Raw genomic sequence first — 12,759 nt, 5'->3', positions numbered from 1 at the left:
GGAGGAAGGTCTGGCAAAGCGAGACTAGTAAACCCCTAAACGAAGACAATTTTCTATCATTATGTGCTAGTCAATAAATCTTTGTGAATGTTATGTCACTGTCACTGGATCTGTTCTGAAGCTGGTGATGAGTTCAGCAACTCTACCCTGCAGTCACCAGACCTTCAGGCTCTAAAAAAGTCTTACCACTGAAAGATTTATGAAGCTCCCACCCTGCTTGTGTTACGGCACTTTTGTGCCAGCAAGTGACGAGCTGGATCACACTTCTAAAACTTTCCTCTTTTGGCCCACAGCCCAGTGAGACAGAGGTCACCATGGGGAGACAGAGACGTCTCGTGGTTGTTTGCGATGAGGGAAATGTGATGCTCATGCAGCTAAATGGTGAGAGCCTATAGAGAGTTCTAATAACAGATAACAAGCTTCTGTTGGCTTTTTGTGTCTCATATGTACACTATGTGGAGAGAGAAAGATGTTAATATGTTAGCAATGGCAATGGTGAAAAGTAATTTACTTTTTAGGTACTTGTAATACATTTTCTACACTTCATACACATACTTACTGTCTAGCACTTTCTGCGTATACTTACTTAGCAGCCCTGTGTGTGTGTGTGTGTTTGTGTGTATGTGTATGTGTATGTGTATGAGTGTCTTCTTGTTTAACTACATTCGTGGGGTCCAAAAACCAGGATTAGGGTTAGAATCAGGTTATGGTTAGGGTTAGGGTTAGACATTTAGTTGTGATGGTTAAGGGTAGTATAAGGGGCTAAGGAATGCATTATGTCAATCACGAGTCCCCACAAAGGTAGGTGTGTGTGTGTGTGTGTGTGTGTGTGTGTGTGTGTGTGTGTGTGTGTGTGTGTGTGTGTGTGTGTGTGTGTGTGTGTGTGTGTGTGTGTGTGTGTGTGTGTGTTACAATTTATGTGTTTTGCTATGCTTTAATGTTTGTTAATTGAAAAGTTCTCAAAATGATTTTGTTTGAAACTATTGAAATGAGCTACACCTAAACCAGCGACAACATTAAAATGCTTCTTGATTAATAATTCCTAATATAATAATATAAATTTCTTAGTATATGAAAAACATGACATTCTGAAAGGGAGCTGTTTGCATAATGAGTACTTTTACATAAACTTTAGTACCTTTTACCTACTTTAAGGGAAAGTTTGAGTGCAGAACTTTTTATTTTTCATTGGGGTTTCTTCTTTATCATATCACTTAAGTAAAGTTTCAGAATACTTCTTCCACCACTGAGCAATGACATCATAAGCTGATACTCTTTAAGGGAGTGTTCAGGAAGATCATCTAAATACTGAATCTGGCTTGAACTTGACTGGATTCAGACCTTATCTCTTAAACCCAACTCCTTTCCTTCTTTAAATTAGAAAATTGTATTCAGATGTCCCCTGAGGCTCATTATGCAGTCAGTCTTATGTTTATGCCTGGAGCTCCTAGGGGCCAACGGCAGCTGATCTAAATACAGCCAACGGACCAGGATGTTTACCCCCACGCCGTCACAGCTACATCGAGGAGTGGAAAGAATCCAACAGTGCCCTTCTCCTTATCTCAGCTTATACAAACAAAAGGCTGATAATAAACTCTCAGTACCGAGGCAGGAACATCATGTCCAATTTCTGCATTGGGAGGTGGTGAAATAGTTTAATAGATTTATTTATTTATTCATATGAGTTTATTTCATTCATTAAGCAATCAACTGAATGCAAAACACAAAATTTAAAGTCCTAAATATATAGGAAAAGAAACAAGATTAATTTGCTATAATCTGCCCCCCTTTACAAAACATACTGTACATTAACAACACAAATAATTTAGATAGATAAAAGGGATTTAAATAGAAATGATCTAGACAGATGAAAGCAATTGATAGTATTTAATGGTTAAAATGTTAGCTAAAACTAATGGATAGGCTATATTAAAAAAGTCAGCTAAAATGAATAAATAAACATCAGAAATACTCAGTGCTAAAGTTTAAGTAGCTAAAAGCGATTGTTTGAAAAAGAAGCCAGAAGTAGTTTATTTTGAAATGTCCCACCTCTAGGGCCCCAAGTAGAAGTAGTGCGAATGGAAACTTGAGCAAATGTCTTTGTTACAACACTGATTATTAATATTTGTTAATTTTTATGAAATAACAGCCGACATTTGGACCGGTGGTGTCGATAAACGGTAGCACTTGAATGTAGCTTACAAAAGCAGTTGGAAATCATTAAAACCGCAACAGAGGTTAAATGTAAACTAACGTTTGAGGACAAACAACATTGTTTAGCCCAGTAAAATCCCTCTGTGACCTTTGGCCTGGTGCTCTTACTCATACTGTCCATCACAACCTGCCAACATAGGAGCTGCCAACAGAGACCGTGCTGCTGCCTGGCCGGAGGGGGGGGGGGGCACCAGGGACCAGGGACCAGGGACCAGGGACCAGGGACCAGGGAGGGGCAATCATATTTCAAGCTCTGAAGAACTACGGTCTTTTCCAGTAAAGAACTACTAGATCATTGCAGTGACGGGGTAATGGTGCTCAAGTTGTGCTTGGTTTGATTAGGTCGCCCACATACGTGTAGGCAGTATAAGTAGTCTTTGTTTAACTCTGATCTATGAGTAGAACTTGCTGTATTTTGTTTGGGTCCATGTCACAGAAAGAACAAGGCAAAAATAGCACCTGGATTTAACAATAACCTTGGCTTGCTGTGATCTCAGAGTTCAAAGAGAAACTCATCAAGACCTAGTCTAGTTTCTTCTGTAAAATCACTTGTTTTCCTCTAATTTAAAAGACTGATCTACTCTCCATGTCTTTGTGTAATGTTAATTTTGATAATAGATTCTGTTCAGCATGATCCGCAGCCCTCACACAAAGGCTGGTTTGAGTGTTTTCACACTTTGTCCATCTGTGGTGAGTGTGTAGTAACTGTGCTGACAAAAGAACAACTCTTACAGTACTACCACTCCATGCTGACCACGCAGACTCAAAACCTGTCTACATTTGCAGCTGGTGTGTAAAAAGAAACCCCCTAAACTGAGAGTTTGTGCTTTTACTGTGTCACATACTGATGTAACTGCTGTATGTAAGGTTGAATTTGGACAGTGGTTGAGTTTATTAGCATGCTGATATAAAGAACCATAACATGTTTGGAAGATCTCCAGTATTTGAAAAGGCGAGTCAGCCATATTTAATCGGATTTATCATGTTAATGATTTATTATTTTCCCAGCACTTGCATGGCCTCTATCCTCTAGATGCTTTGGTCCAAACAGCAAACTGTTGACTGCATAGTACAAGGTGCAGTTACATTTATTGTAGTCTCTTAATTTCACAGATACTGCAGACATCGCCTGCTTCTTATAGTTGAAGTTGTATGTAAGGTAGGACTACTAGCCATACAGAAACAGAGTATGAGGGCCCTGACAGTACCTAGGTTAGGACTACTAGCCAGTCAGAAGCCGAGTATGAGGGCGTGCAATGCTAGCAGCCAGGCGAGCATTATAACATGTGTTACAAAGTGACGCAAACTGACACATGTTTGTCACAGAAGTAAAGGCTGGACTATGATACAGCTGTTTGGAGCAGTTTGTCAACAGTGTTTTCTGTTATAGATGGTAAGTCCCGTGGGGGGGCGACTTTGGGCTTTTTCACTTTCACTATGTAAACCTGTTACATGCACAGAAAAGAAATATAACACAATAAAGATAGCGGGGAAAGCCAAAAAGCATGATATGAGCACTTTAAGTGATTCATGAGCATGAGACTGGATTAAACAATTGATTTAAATACAATTTTAAATTTAAATACAAAAAAACAAAATCACAAATCACAACTACATAAAGTTAGGTTCATACAAACAAACACACAAACAAACACAGAGCCTATTGACTTAAACAATAGCACTTCTTTCTGCTCACAAATGGATGATTTTTCTTTTTTTCTTTAAGGCACCTGGCTTCATTAACAGTTCCTTAGTCCACATTGAGTAGGTTGGACATGCAATTCAAAGCAGACCAAATAGAGTTCACTATTTATATTAATAAGATTACAGTGGCTTGCAGAAGTTTACACCCCCATGCTAAAGTTGATTAAAAAGAGAAATAAAAAACGCCAAGGGAACTTTATCAGGATGCATAGTATCCTGATCCATGAAATATCTGGCCTTTAAAAACAAACATCTGCCTGCCTCTATGGGAATTTAACATAGGGGGGTGTATACTTATGCTCCTTGTATTTTAAGGAAGAACATTTATTTATTTACAATGCATTATTCATTCACAAAGAAAATTGGTGTCCTTAAAGGTTGGATTTTCCAATTTTTTTTTAAATTAAGGCATTAAGATCAATTTGCAAAAGATGTTTTTTTTATTCCTCTTTTTAATCAACTTTAGTATGGGTGTGTAAACTTATGCGAGCCACTGTAAATGTGTTTCGTTCATGGGGGCGACCTCTAGCTCACCCAGTAAGAGCCCTATGTAGGCTGAGACCCGGGTTCAAAATCTACCCACGGCCCTTTGCTGAGTGTCATCCCCCATCTCTCTCCCACCTTTACTGTCTATCCACCGCCACTATCAAATAATGAGAAAAGCCGCAAAAACAATCTTTAAAAAAAAGGTGTTCCCTTCATACATAGCACATATTAATTTCCTAGTCCTTTTAATTCTCCTATTTCTCACATAATGATCTAATTAATACATCTAAGTGTCTACTTTGTATTTTTCATTTGCAGTAAACAATAAGAATTACATATATCATTACAGTAAAAATATAAACTTCTCTGCTGAAATAATTCACAATTCATTCTCATAAAAAAAAATCCCCAGTCATCTGTACCTGAATTACATGTTCTTCCAAAAAGTGCATATTATTAATACAGTAAATTTATGAGATTATATAATGAGTAAGTGAGAAACCATTTTTACACAACTATTGTGCAACTGTTGTCCCCAGATGGTTGTCTGAGCTGCGGCTGTGTTTGTAATGGTGTCATCTTGGCTGCTCACAGAGCCCAAAATCTGCTTTGTTCCCGGATGATACCAGGCTAGAAGGCAGATGGAAGTTAAAAATTCATCCAGCGTGCAAGTAAAGTTTTTCCTTTTCCCAGATGTTGTTTAGCACAGACAGAACTGTGCTGGGCTTTAGTCCCACTAAACGTATAAAGAGAATAGAACATTACATTATATCAAAGACAATTACAAAGTTGTGTGACAGTGTCAAATTTGGTTTGATACGCAGTTTGCATCATAACATTATACTCTATCTGTCATCTGATCAACTTAATAATTGATTAATAATCAACTATTTTGAAAAAAGGTCATTTTCAAGGGTTTCTATCAAACATTCTCTGGTTACAGCTTCTGAAATGTAAGGATTTGCTGCTTTTCTTTGTCTTATGCGTTCGGAAACTTCATTTCTTTGGGTTTTGGCCTGTCAGTCGGACAAAAGATCACATTTGAAGAAACAATTTAGCACTCATGATCGCCATTTTTCCCTATTCTCTGACATTTTATAGGCCCATGAACATTGTTGCTAGTTGCAGCAAAAGTTGCAGACTTCTGCACAACACAACTGATGGTCCCAACTCCATTAATAAGAAAGAAATTCCACTAATTAACCCTGACAAGACCCATCTGTGAAGAGAAAACCATTTCAGGTGACTACCTCATGAAGCTCACTGAGAGAACACCGAGGGTTTGCAGCGCCATAAAAAAAGGAAAGCGTGGCTACTTTGAAGAAACTAGAAAATAAGACATGTTTTCAGTTATTTCATACTTTGTTGTCAAGTACATAATTCCTCGTGTTCATTAATGGTTTTGATGCCTTCAGTATGAAAACATAGGAAACACATAGAATGAGAAGGTGTGTCCAAACTTTTGCCCTGTACTGTATCTATCTATCTATTGATCTATCTGTCAATAACATCTATCTATCTATCTATCTATCGAAAAGTCCTATCTAATCTATCTAACTATCTCTCTATCTATCTATCTATATCTATCTATCTATCTATCTATCTATCTATCTATATAACCAACAATACCAACTATCTATCTATTTATCTATCAACCAACAATATCTATCTATCTATCTATCTATCTATCTATCTATCTATCTATCTATCTATCTATCTATCACTATCTATCTATCACCAACAATATCTATCATACTATCCATCCATCTATCCATCTATAATATCTATCAACCAACAATATCTACTATCTATCTATTATCTATCTATCTATCTCCTATTCTATCCTATCTAGCTATCTCATCTATCTATCTATCAACCAACAAAATCTCTATCTTCTATCCATCCACTCTATCCATCTATACATATCTATCAACCTAACAATATCTATCTATCTATCTCATCTATCTATCTATCTATCTATCTATCTATCTATCTATCTATCTATCTAATCAACTTCAACAATACTATCTATCATTCATCTCTCTATCATTCGATATATCTATCTATCCATCTACATCTATCCCCTATCATCTATCTATCTATCTATCTATCTATCTATCTATCTATGCTAGCTATCTATCTATCTATCATCCAACAATATTAATAATCTATCCATTGATATTATCTATCTATCTTACTATCCTATCTATCTATCTATGCTATCTCTCTATCTATCTATCTATCTATCTATCTATCTATCTATCTATCTATCTAAGAAAGGCACTTGCCTGTGTTTTACACCAGATGGGGCACTAACATCAGTGTAAGCCTGCTGGGTAGCTGGTGGCAGTCTGTTCTTGGTGTTCAGCTTCTTGTACAGGAGCTTTCAGACAGGAGGCCTCATTCCGAGTCGACGTGGGCCGATCAAAGAACGCGATACACACCTGCTAGGTCAGCTGATAACAGTGCGAAGTCAGTAGGTTGAAATGAGACGGCTGCGGTCTAAGCCATAACTTCCATTCATCCCCCATTGAGAAAATTCTGTTGAGGTCTATTTTTTCCTTTTATGGTAATAGAGGGCATCATAAACGTCAGGCCAAAACATTACGTTTTTTTCTGCGAGTGTTTCAGAACTTAGAGGTGGCCCCGTCATCGCTGAAATATGTATCAGGAACAGTGCAGCTGTGGTCTTCAGAAATATTTGACCAGTCTGACCAACACCTCTCCACAGGGCGGGGGGCGGGGATAGAGAGAGGAGGCTTCAATCCTATTGGTGGATGGTCGGCCGGGACGACAGGGGACACACTCCAGGAAAACTGACGGAGCTCGCGCACAATGTAACGGGAAGGTTACCTTTCTGCGTAAAGAGGAAACTTTGTATGGGCATGAGGATATTTTTGGACCATTTGCTATTTCTAACAGAAACGCCGGACGTATAAGGAAAAGAAACGCATAATTTAAGCTACCTACTTGAAGCTACAGGGTATTTTGGAACAGTTTATGACCTTAATCAAACATGACTGAAATCATCGACCACACTGCTGACCACTGAGGAGAGTAGGTGCTCAGGAGCCCGCCAATGTTCACCTTTTGTCGGCACTTCAAAGCAACTTGTTAAAACTTCCATCCACGGGCTTCAGTGAGAGAGAAAAGGTAGAAGCATGGCAGAGCACGAGAGCCTGGAGTATGGAAAAGCAGATTTTGTGCTTTTGGACAACGTGTCTATGGAGGACTTCATGACTAACCTAAAACTCAGGTAAGCCAACCGTTCAGCGGCCATTTACCTTCTTTAATTCCACTAATGCTCAAGGGAATAATGGTTGAGAAACACGTCAGAAAAAACGTAGTAGGCTTTCTTTTTAGCATCATTTTAGCCGGACATGTGTTATTTTTAGCCACTCAACAGGTGCTACCTGTCTCATTCAGAGTGCTGTTTCTCTTCTATTGTTGGCATTGGTCCCTACTTAAAATATATGAATGAAAACAAGTTGCCAAACAACCCAGCATGTCTTTCACTGCACCTGCAACGATACTCTGTCATTTTTGCATTGCAATCGCTGCATTCATGTCATGCCCTCTTTCGATCAAACCGGTAATTCCCTTGTGTGTGTGTGTGTGTGTGTGTGTGTGGCTTGAAACTCCACCCAAGACACACTCACATATCATGCAAACCGGTTCCTATCAGCTGTGTTGTCAGTGGCTCATTGTCAGCATGATGTGAAGCATGCTTTGTGAATGAAGAGATCAGTTGTGTGTTAACATGACGTTTCATGTGGACTGTGACTTGGAATCAGTTTCACTTCTCATCTCCTTTCCTCATCTCTGCCATCTGTAATGAGTGCAAACTGATCCCTGATTATTGAGTTTGGGAGAGCTTTTAGTGCTCAGCAGGACGTGGTGTGTGTGGACACAGTCATGGTACAGTAGATGTCAAAAGGACATCATTAGTGTAGCTTGCTACAGTTGGAAACTGCTTTGCAAGAAGAGAAAACTGCCTTAATAGTAGGTCTTTGACAACACAATGGCAGGTGATAGAACAGTCGTTTAACTGATAACATTAGGATAAGTTATAGTGTAATATTTACACCTTTAAAAGTAAGCTGTTGTCCACGTTTGATAGAAAAGCGTCTGAGAATATCATGCCAGAACCAAAATCAAGGATTTAAATGCATAAAAAGACAAATATTATTCCCAGAATTACGTGTTATGTGTGTGCTCCTAGCTTAGAGCCAACAATCTTTCAGTAAGTGAGCGGTTTTGCTTTGTGGGAATTGGGCACTATTTCATTTCTCGGTGGTATGTGGTGATTAATGATGACATGACAAGACCCCTGACATAGGCTGTTCTCATCCACAGATGATTTGATATGTTTAAGTTGTCTAACTTTTAGAGATGGGGGAAAAAAAAATCAATACAGTATAGTATCGCGATATTTTCTGTGGCAATACTGTAACGATACACAGACGTTAAGTATCGATCTTTCATTATATTTATGTATTTTCAGTTTGTCTGCTTCACAATTCCATTTTGCAGCAATAAAATTGAAGTGACATGAAGAAACAGAGAAATTTATCTTTTTAAATAAAATGTGATGTTGAAAATGTTTCCTTTTAGGGGACATCATTTCAAATAGGGAAATATTTGAAGTTGGAAAAAGGTCATAAATTGCAATATATCACAGAATATTGCGATATGTTTAAAATTGCAATAACATCGTGTCGGGATGATATTGTATCGCGAGGCGTCTGGTGATTCCCAACCTTACCAACTGTCTAAACACCAGTCTGGAAAAGAAGGCAAGATGGATTATTGAATTAATCATTACCGAGATTTTCCTAGGTTATCATTATGCTTCATCATTAATCTATAAGATAAGACTTTATTGATAAGAGGATTAGACTACATTTATAATGTTGGAACAATACAACATTGCAACATTGCAATACAGAGGCCATAGACAAGAAGATATGGGCACATATTGTATATGTGCAGAAGTCTTGCAGTGACTTGAATTTTGTTGTAGACATGAAGGCCTGAGAATCTGATTTTGTTTGATTATTCTTTCTTTCTGGATTCTTTGTATTGGATCTGGTTTATATTATTTTGGTGTGTCATGCAGGCTGTGTGTACTGTAGTTGCTTGCATGACAACACTTCATAAAAACTCCTTTGTCATCATCTCACTTGTTAACATAATTTCTCTGTGCTGACTGCACTAGTTGGTATAAAGTGAATTTGCAAGCCAGTATTCTAGACACACTGTCAGCAGTGACTTGTAAAATAAATATTTGGAGGGTTTTAAGGTAATGCAGGTTTCTGTTGTTGGCTAGGCTGCATGTTTTCCTTTCTATGGCCAATTAGAGTGAACTACAGGGCGTACTTAGACTTACAAGAAGGAATGTCCTCCATACCATAAATGTTGTGATTTCCTTTCTGCCATCAGGGTGATGAATGAAGATGCCATTCATCTGCTTATTATAAGCAAGTGTGGTGCACCCTGGTGATTTCAAGTAATTTTGTTGCCTTGTGCTGTTGAGTAACTGTTGATATTTAAAATCTAATCCACTCTGGTTCTCCTGCCTTTAGATAGTTTGTGTCAGAGAATGGCAGGTGTGCATGTTTCATAGAGGACATGGCAGTTCTGGTCAACATTGTTTTATTGCCAAAACTCTTAAATGAGATACTTTGTAGTGGTGTGGACAGAAGCTCTGGCAGCCAGGCAAGAAGGCTGAGAGCAACCAGACTACATCAGGCAGAAAATGGGAGAGAGTTGGGAAATGAGGCCTGTTTGTTTTCCCTCCAGCTAGACAGCTCGGTCCGGAGATGCCGTGTGCAGATTATTTGTAGAGGGTGTGACCAGCTAGGAGTGCTTCTTTTTTGCTCCCTTTCCCATAGTCTTAGAGCGCACCACGCATGTATGCATGTGGTAGTGTGTTTGCCTGGGTGGATGGATCGCCTAAAGGAGGGATCAGGAGGGCACAAGGCATCTAATGGTCTCCATTTGTCCTGGTACAGTTATCCAAAACATGTAGGGCTGGAGCACGTCTGCACATCTCTCCTGGGTGTATTTTACACTACAGTACATGTGGAAACTGCCTAACAGTTAAATGCTTGGCATCGTAAAAAAAACTTGCAGCACACCAAAGTTCAGCTCTAGTCTAGACCCACTTAAAAAAATGAACGTATTTCTTTTTTTTTTCTTACTGGAAAATGTTCAGCAGGTTTTGCTCATTGAAAATCCCTCAATTATTTTTTTTGAAGTATTTCAAAAGCCGAACTTTGGTGTGCAGCCAGCCGCCATTTAGCGACTCTACCATTGCCTTAGTTTGAGTAGCAACCAACTGAATCACACTGCGGCGCAGGGGATTTCTACTTGTGCCATTAAGTGCTTGCCACGTTGAGTTAGTAATCAAGTCCCCAAGTGGCTGCATGTGAGGAATGATTTGGAAAAGATTGCTTGTATCCCGTCAGTGGGGCCAGACGTGGTTGTTCAAGTTAACATTTACTTGGTTTGATTTTAGATTGAACTGCGTGGCCTGTTCCAGAGAGCCTCCCTGTCTCTAAATAGAGCCCAACAAATGCCCAGTCTCTCTGTAGAGATGTCTGGTAGGATAAAGTTCAAGCCAAATTCCTGTAGGGTCTTGGGAATTTGCCTGAATCGACCAGTCAGCAGATACGATTTCTTGGGCTGAAACTGTGCGGCACAGCCCATTGGACCAACATGTGTTTATGGAGGAGAATCAGCTGATTAAAAACGACTCGTGACAGGAAAATACAGCAGGTTACAGACTGAAGGGAATTATCAAAATATCAAAATACATGTGTTTTTTTAATATAGATTGCTCTCTGGTTTTCTAAATTGATTTTTAACTGATGCCCACAGGGATGGCAGTCAGGCATAGTTAGCTACAGGGAAGTTTCCTTACAAATGACAAGAATTCAGTGTCTTGCTCACAAGCTCACTAGCTCTTCAGCAGGATGGATTGATGAACAGATAGATAGATAGATAGATAGATAGATAGATAGATAGATAGATAGATAGATAGATAGATAGATACAGACAAAATCACAGGAAGCTATTTCAACCTAACCGTAGTGAGGAAAGGCATCTGCACTGTGTAGGTCTGATGGTCCGGTACGCTTACAGTATGTGCCCGGCACATTTTTACTGCCACTAGATGTTTTCATGAGGCAGCATTGTTTTGTCTGTCCCTTGGAATCCAGGAAAAAACATTCCTGCTAAACTTCCATGTGTTTTCCAAATAATCATGGAAGGATTTCTTCTATTCTTCTTCCAAATGGGCGTCTAATATTCCAGAGTAAAAGAAACTGAACGCACTACACAACTTTTTGAGCAGATGATTGAAAATTGGTCAAGAAGAACGTGTTTGTGCTTCAGAGGAATGGATGTTTTTAGTTTCCATTAGTAATTTAATATTTATTCTCTGGTATGATTTAATACGGACTATGTATTGTATGTTGTCTTTGAATGGGCTGACCACAAACAAAGTTCCCTCACAGGAAAAACAAAGTTCTTTTGATTTGTTTTTAAATTGTTGGAGGATATGACAGATGGGGCTAGGGCTGGGCATCATATCGATGTCAAATTGAATATTGTAATATCGTAATATGGTAAGTGTTCTCTTTTCCTGGTTTTACAGGGTGCATTACAGTAATGTGATGTCATTTTCTGAACTTACCAGACTGTTCTATCTGTTCTATTATTTACCTGTACTTACTAAGTCCTTAAATCATTTTTGAAGAATATTTATCAAAAATCTCATTGTGTAAATAACATTTTGTTAAAGCACCAATAGTCAACCATGCAATGTCAACATCAAGGTATTTGGTCAAGAATATTGTGATATTTGATTTTCTCTATATTGCCCAGCCCTAGGTGGGGCTTATATCCCATAGCACAACACAATTGGAGCCCAAATGTGTGCACTATTTTAAGTCCGCTTAACACACAACACGGTCAGATTTGCCCAGATGTGGTATGCACCCCATATCTGGTGCAAATGTACTAGAGGCTAAATATTCTTAGCTCATCTATAGAATATCATGTCTGAATCAGTGAAAATATTGTGGTGAAATTCTAAAGGCTCCTGTTTGTGTGACTGAATGAACTGCTCCGAGTGATTTGACCTTTGAACCCATCTATGGGGAGTTAAAGAGGACTTTGAACAGGAAGTCTCTAATAATATGGAGCAGGCCAGGCAAGCAGGAACGCTGGCATTTCCCCTCGCCTTTGCTCCTCACATTTCATTGTTTCCTGCAGCTCCTCTTCATAGCTGAGTTGGGATTCCTGTGTGCAGACAGGCACATCATGTTTATGAGATTCAAAAGTGTGTGT

The 12,759-nt window shown here is 38.8% G+C and overlaps 1 protein-coding gene across 1 annotated transcript in view; it reads left to right on the top strand.

Moving 5' to 3' along the window:
* The first annotated feature begins 7,144 nt into the window (after positions 1-7,144).
* myo1d (myosin 1D) overlaps positions 7,145-12,759 on the top strand; it is a 97,500-nt gene continuing 91,885 nt past the window's right edge. The window contains exon 1 of the mRNA XM_032501500.1: positions 7,145-7,660. Within this exon, the coding sequence (XP_032357391.1) occupies positions 7,566-7,660 (95 nt within the window). The 5' untranslated portion in view covers positions 7,145-7,565. The remainder of the gene's footprint in view (positions 7,661-12,759) is intronic.

Source organism: Etheostoma spectabile, chromosome 21, assembly GCF_008692095.1.
Source record: "Etheostoma spectabile isolate EspeVRDwgs_2016 chromosome 21, UIUC_Espe_1.0, whole genome shotgun sequence".
Lineage (NCBI taxonomy): Eukaryota > Metazoa > Chordata > Actinopteri > Perciformes > Percidae > Etheostoma > Etheostoma spectabile.
The sequence above is the reverse complement of the archived record's forward strand: the minus strand, read 5'-3'. Positions and strand labels throughout refer to the sequence as shown.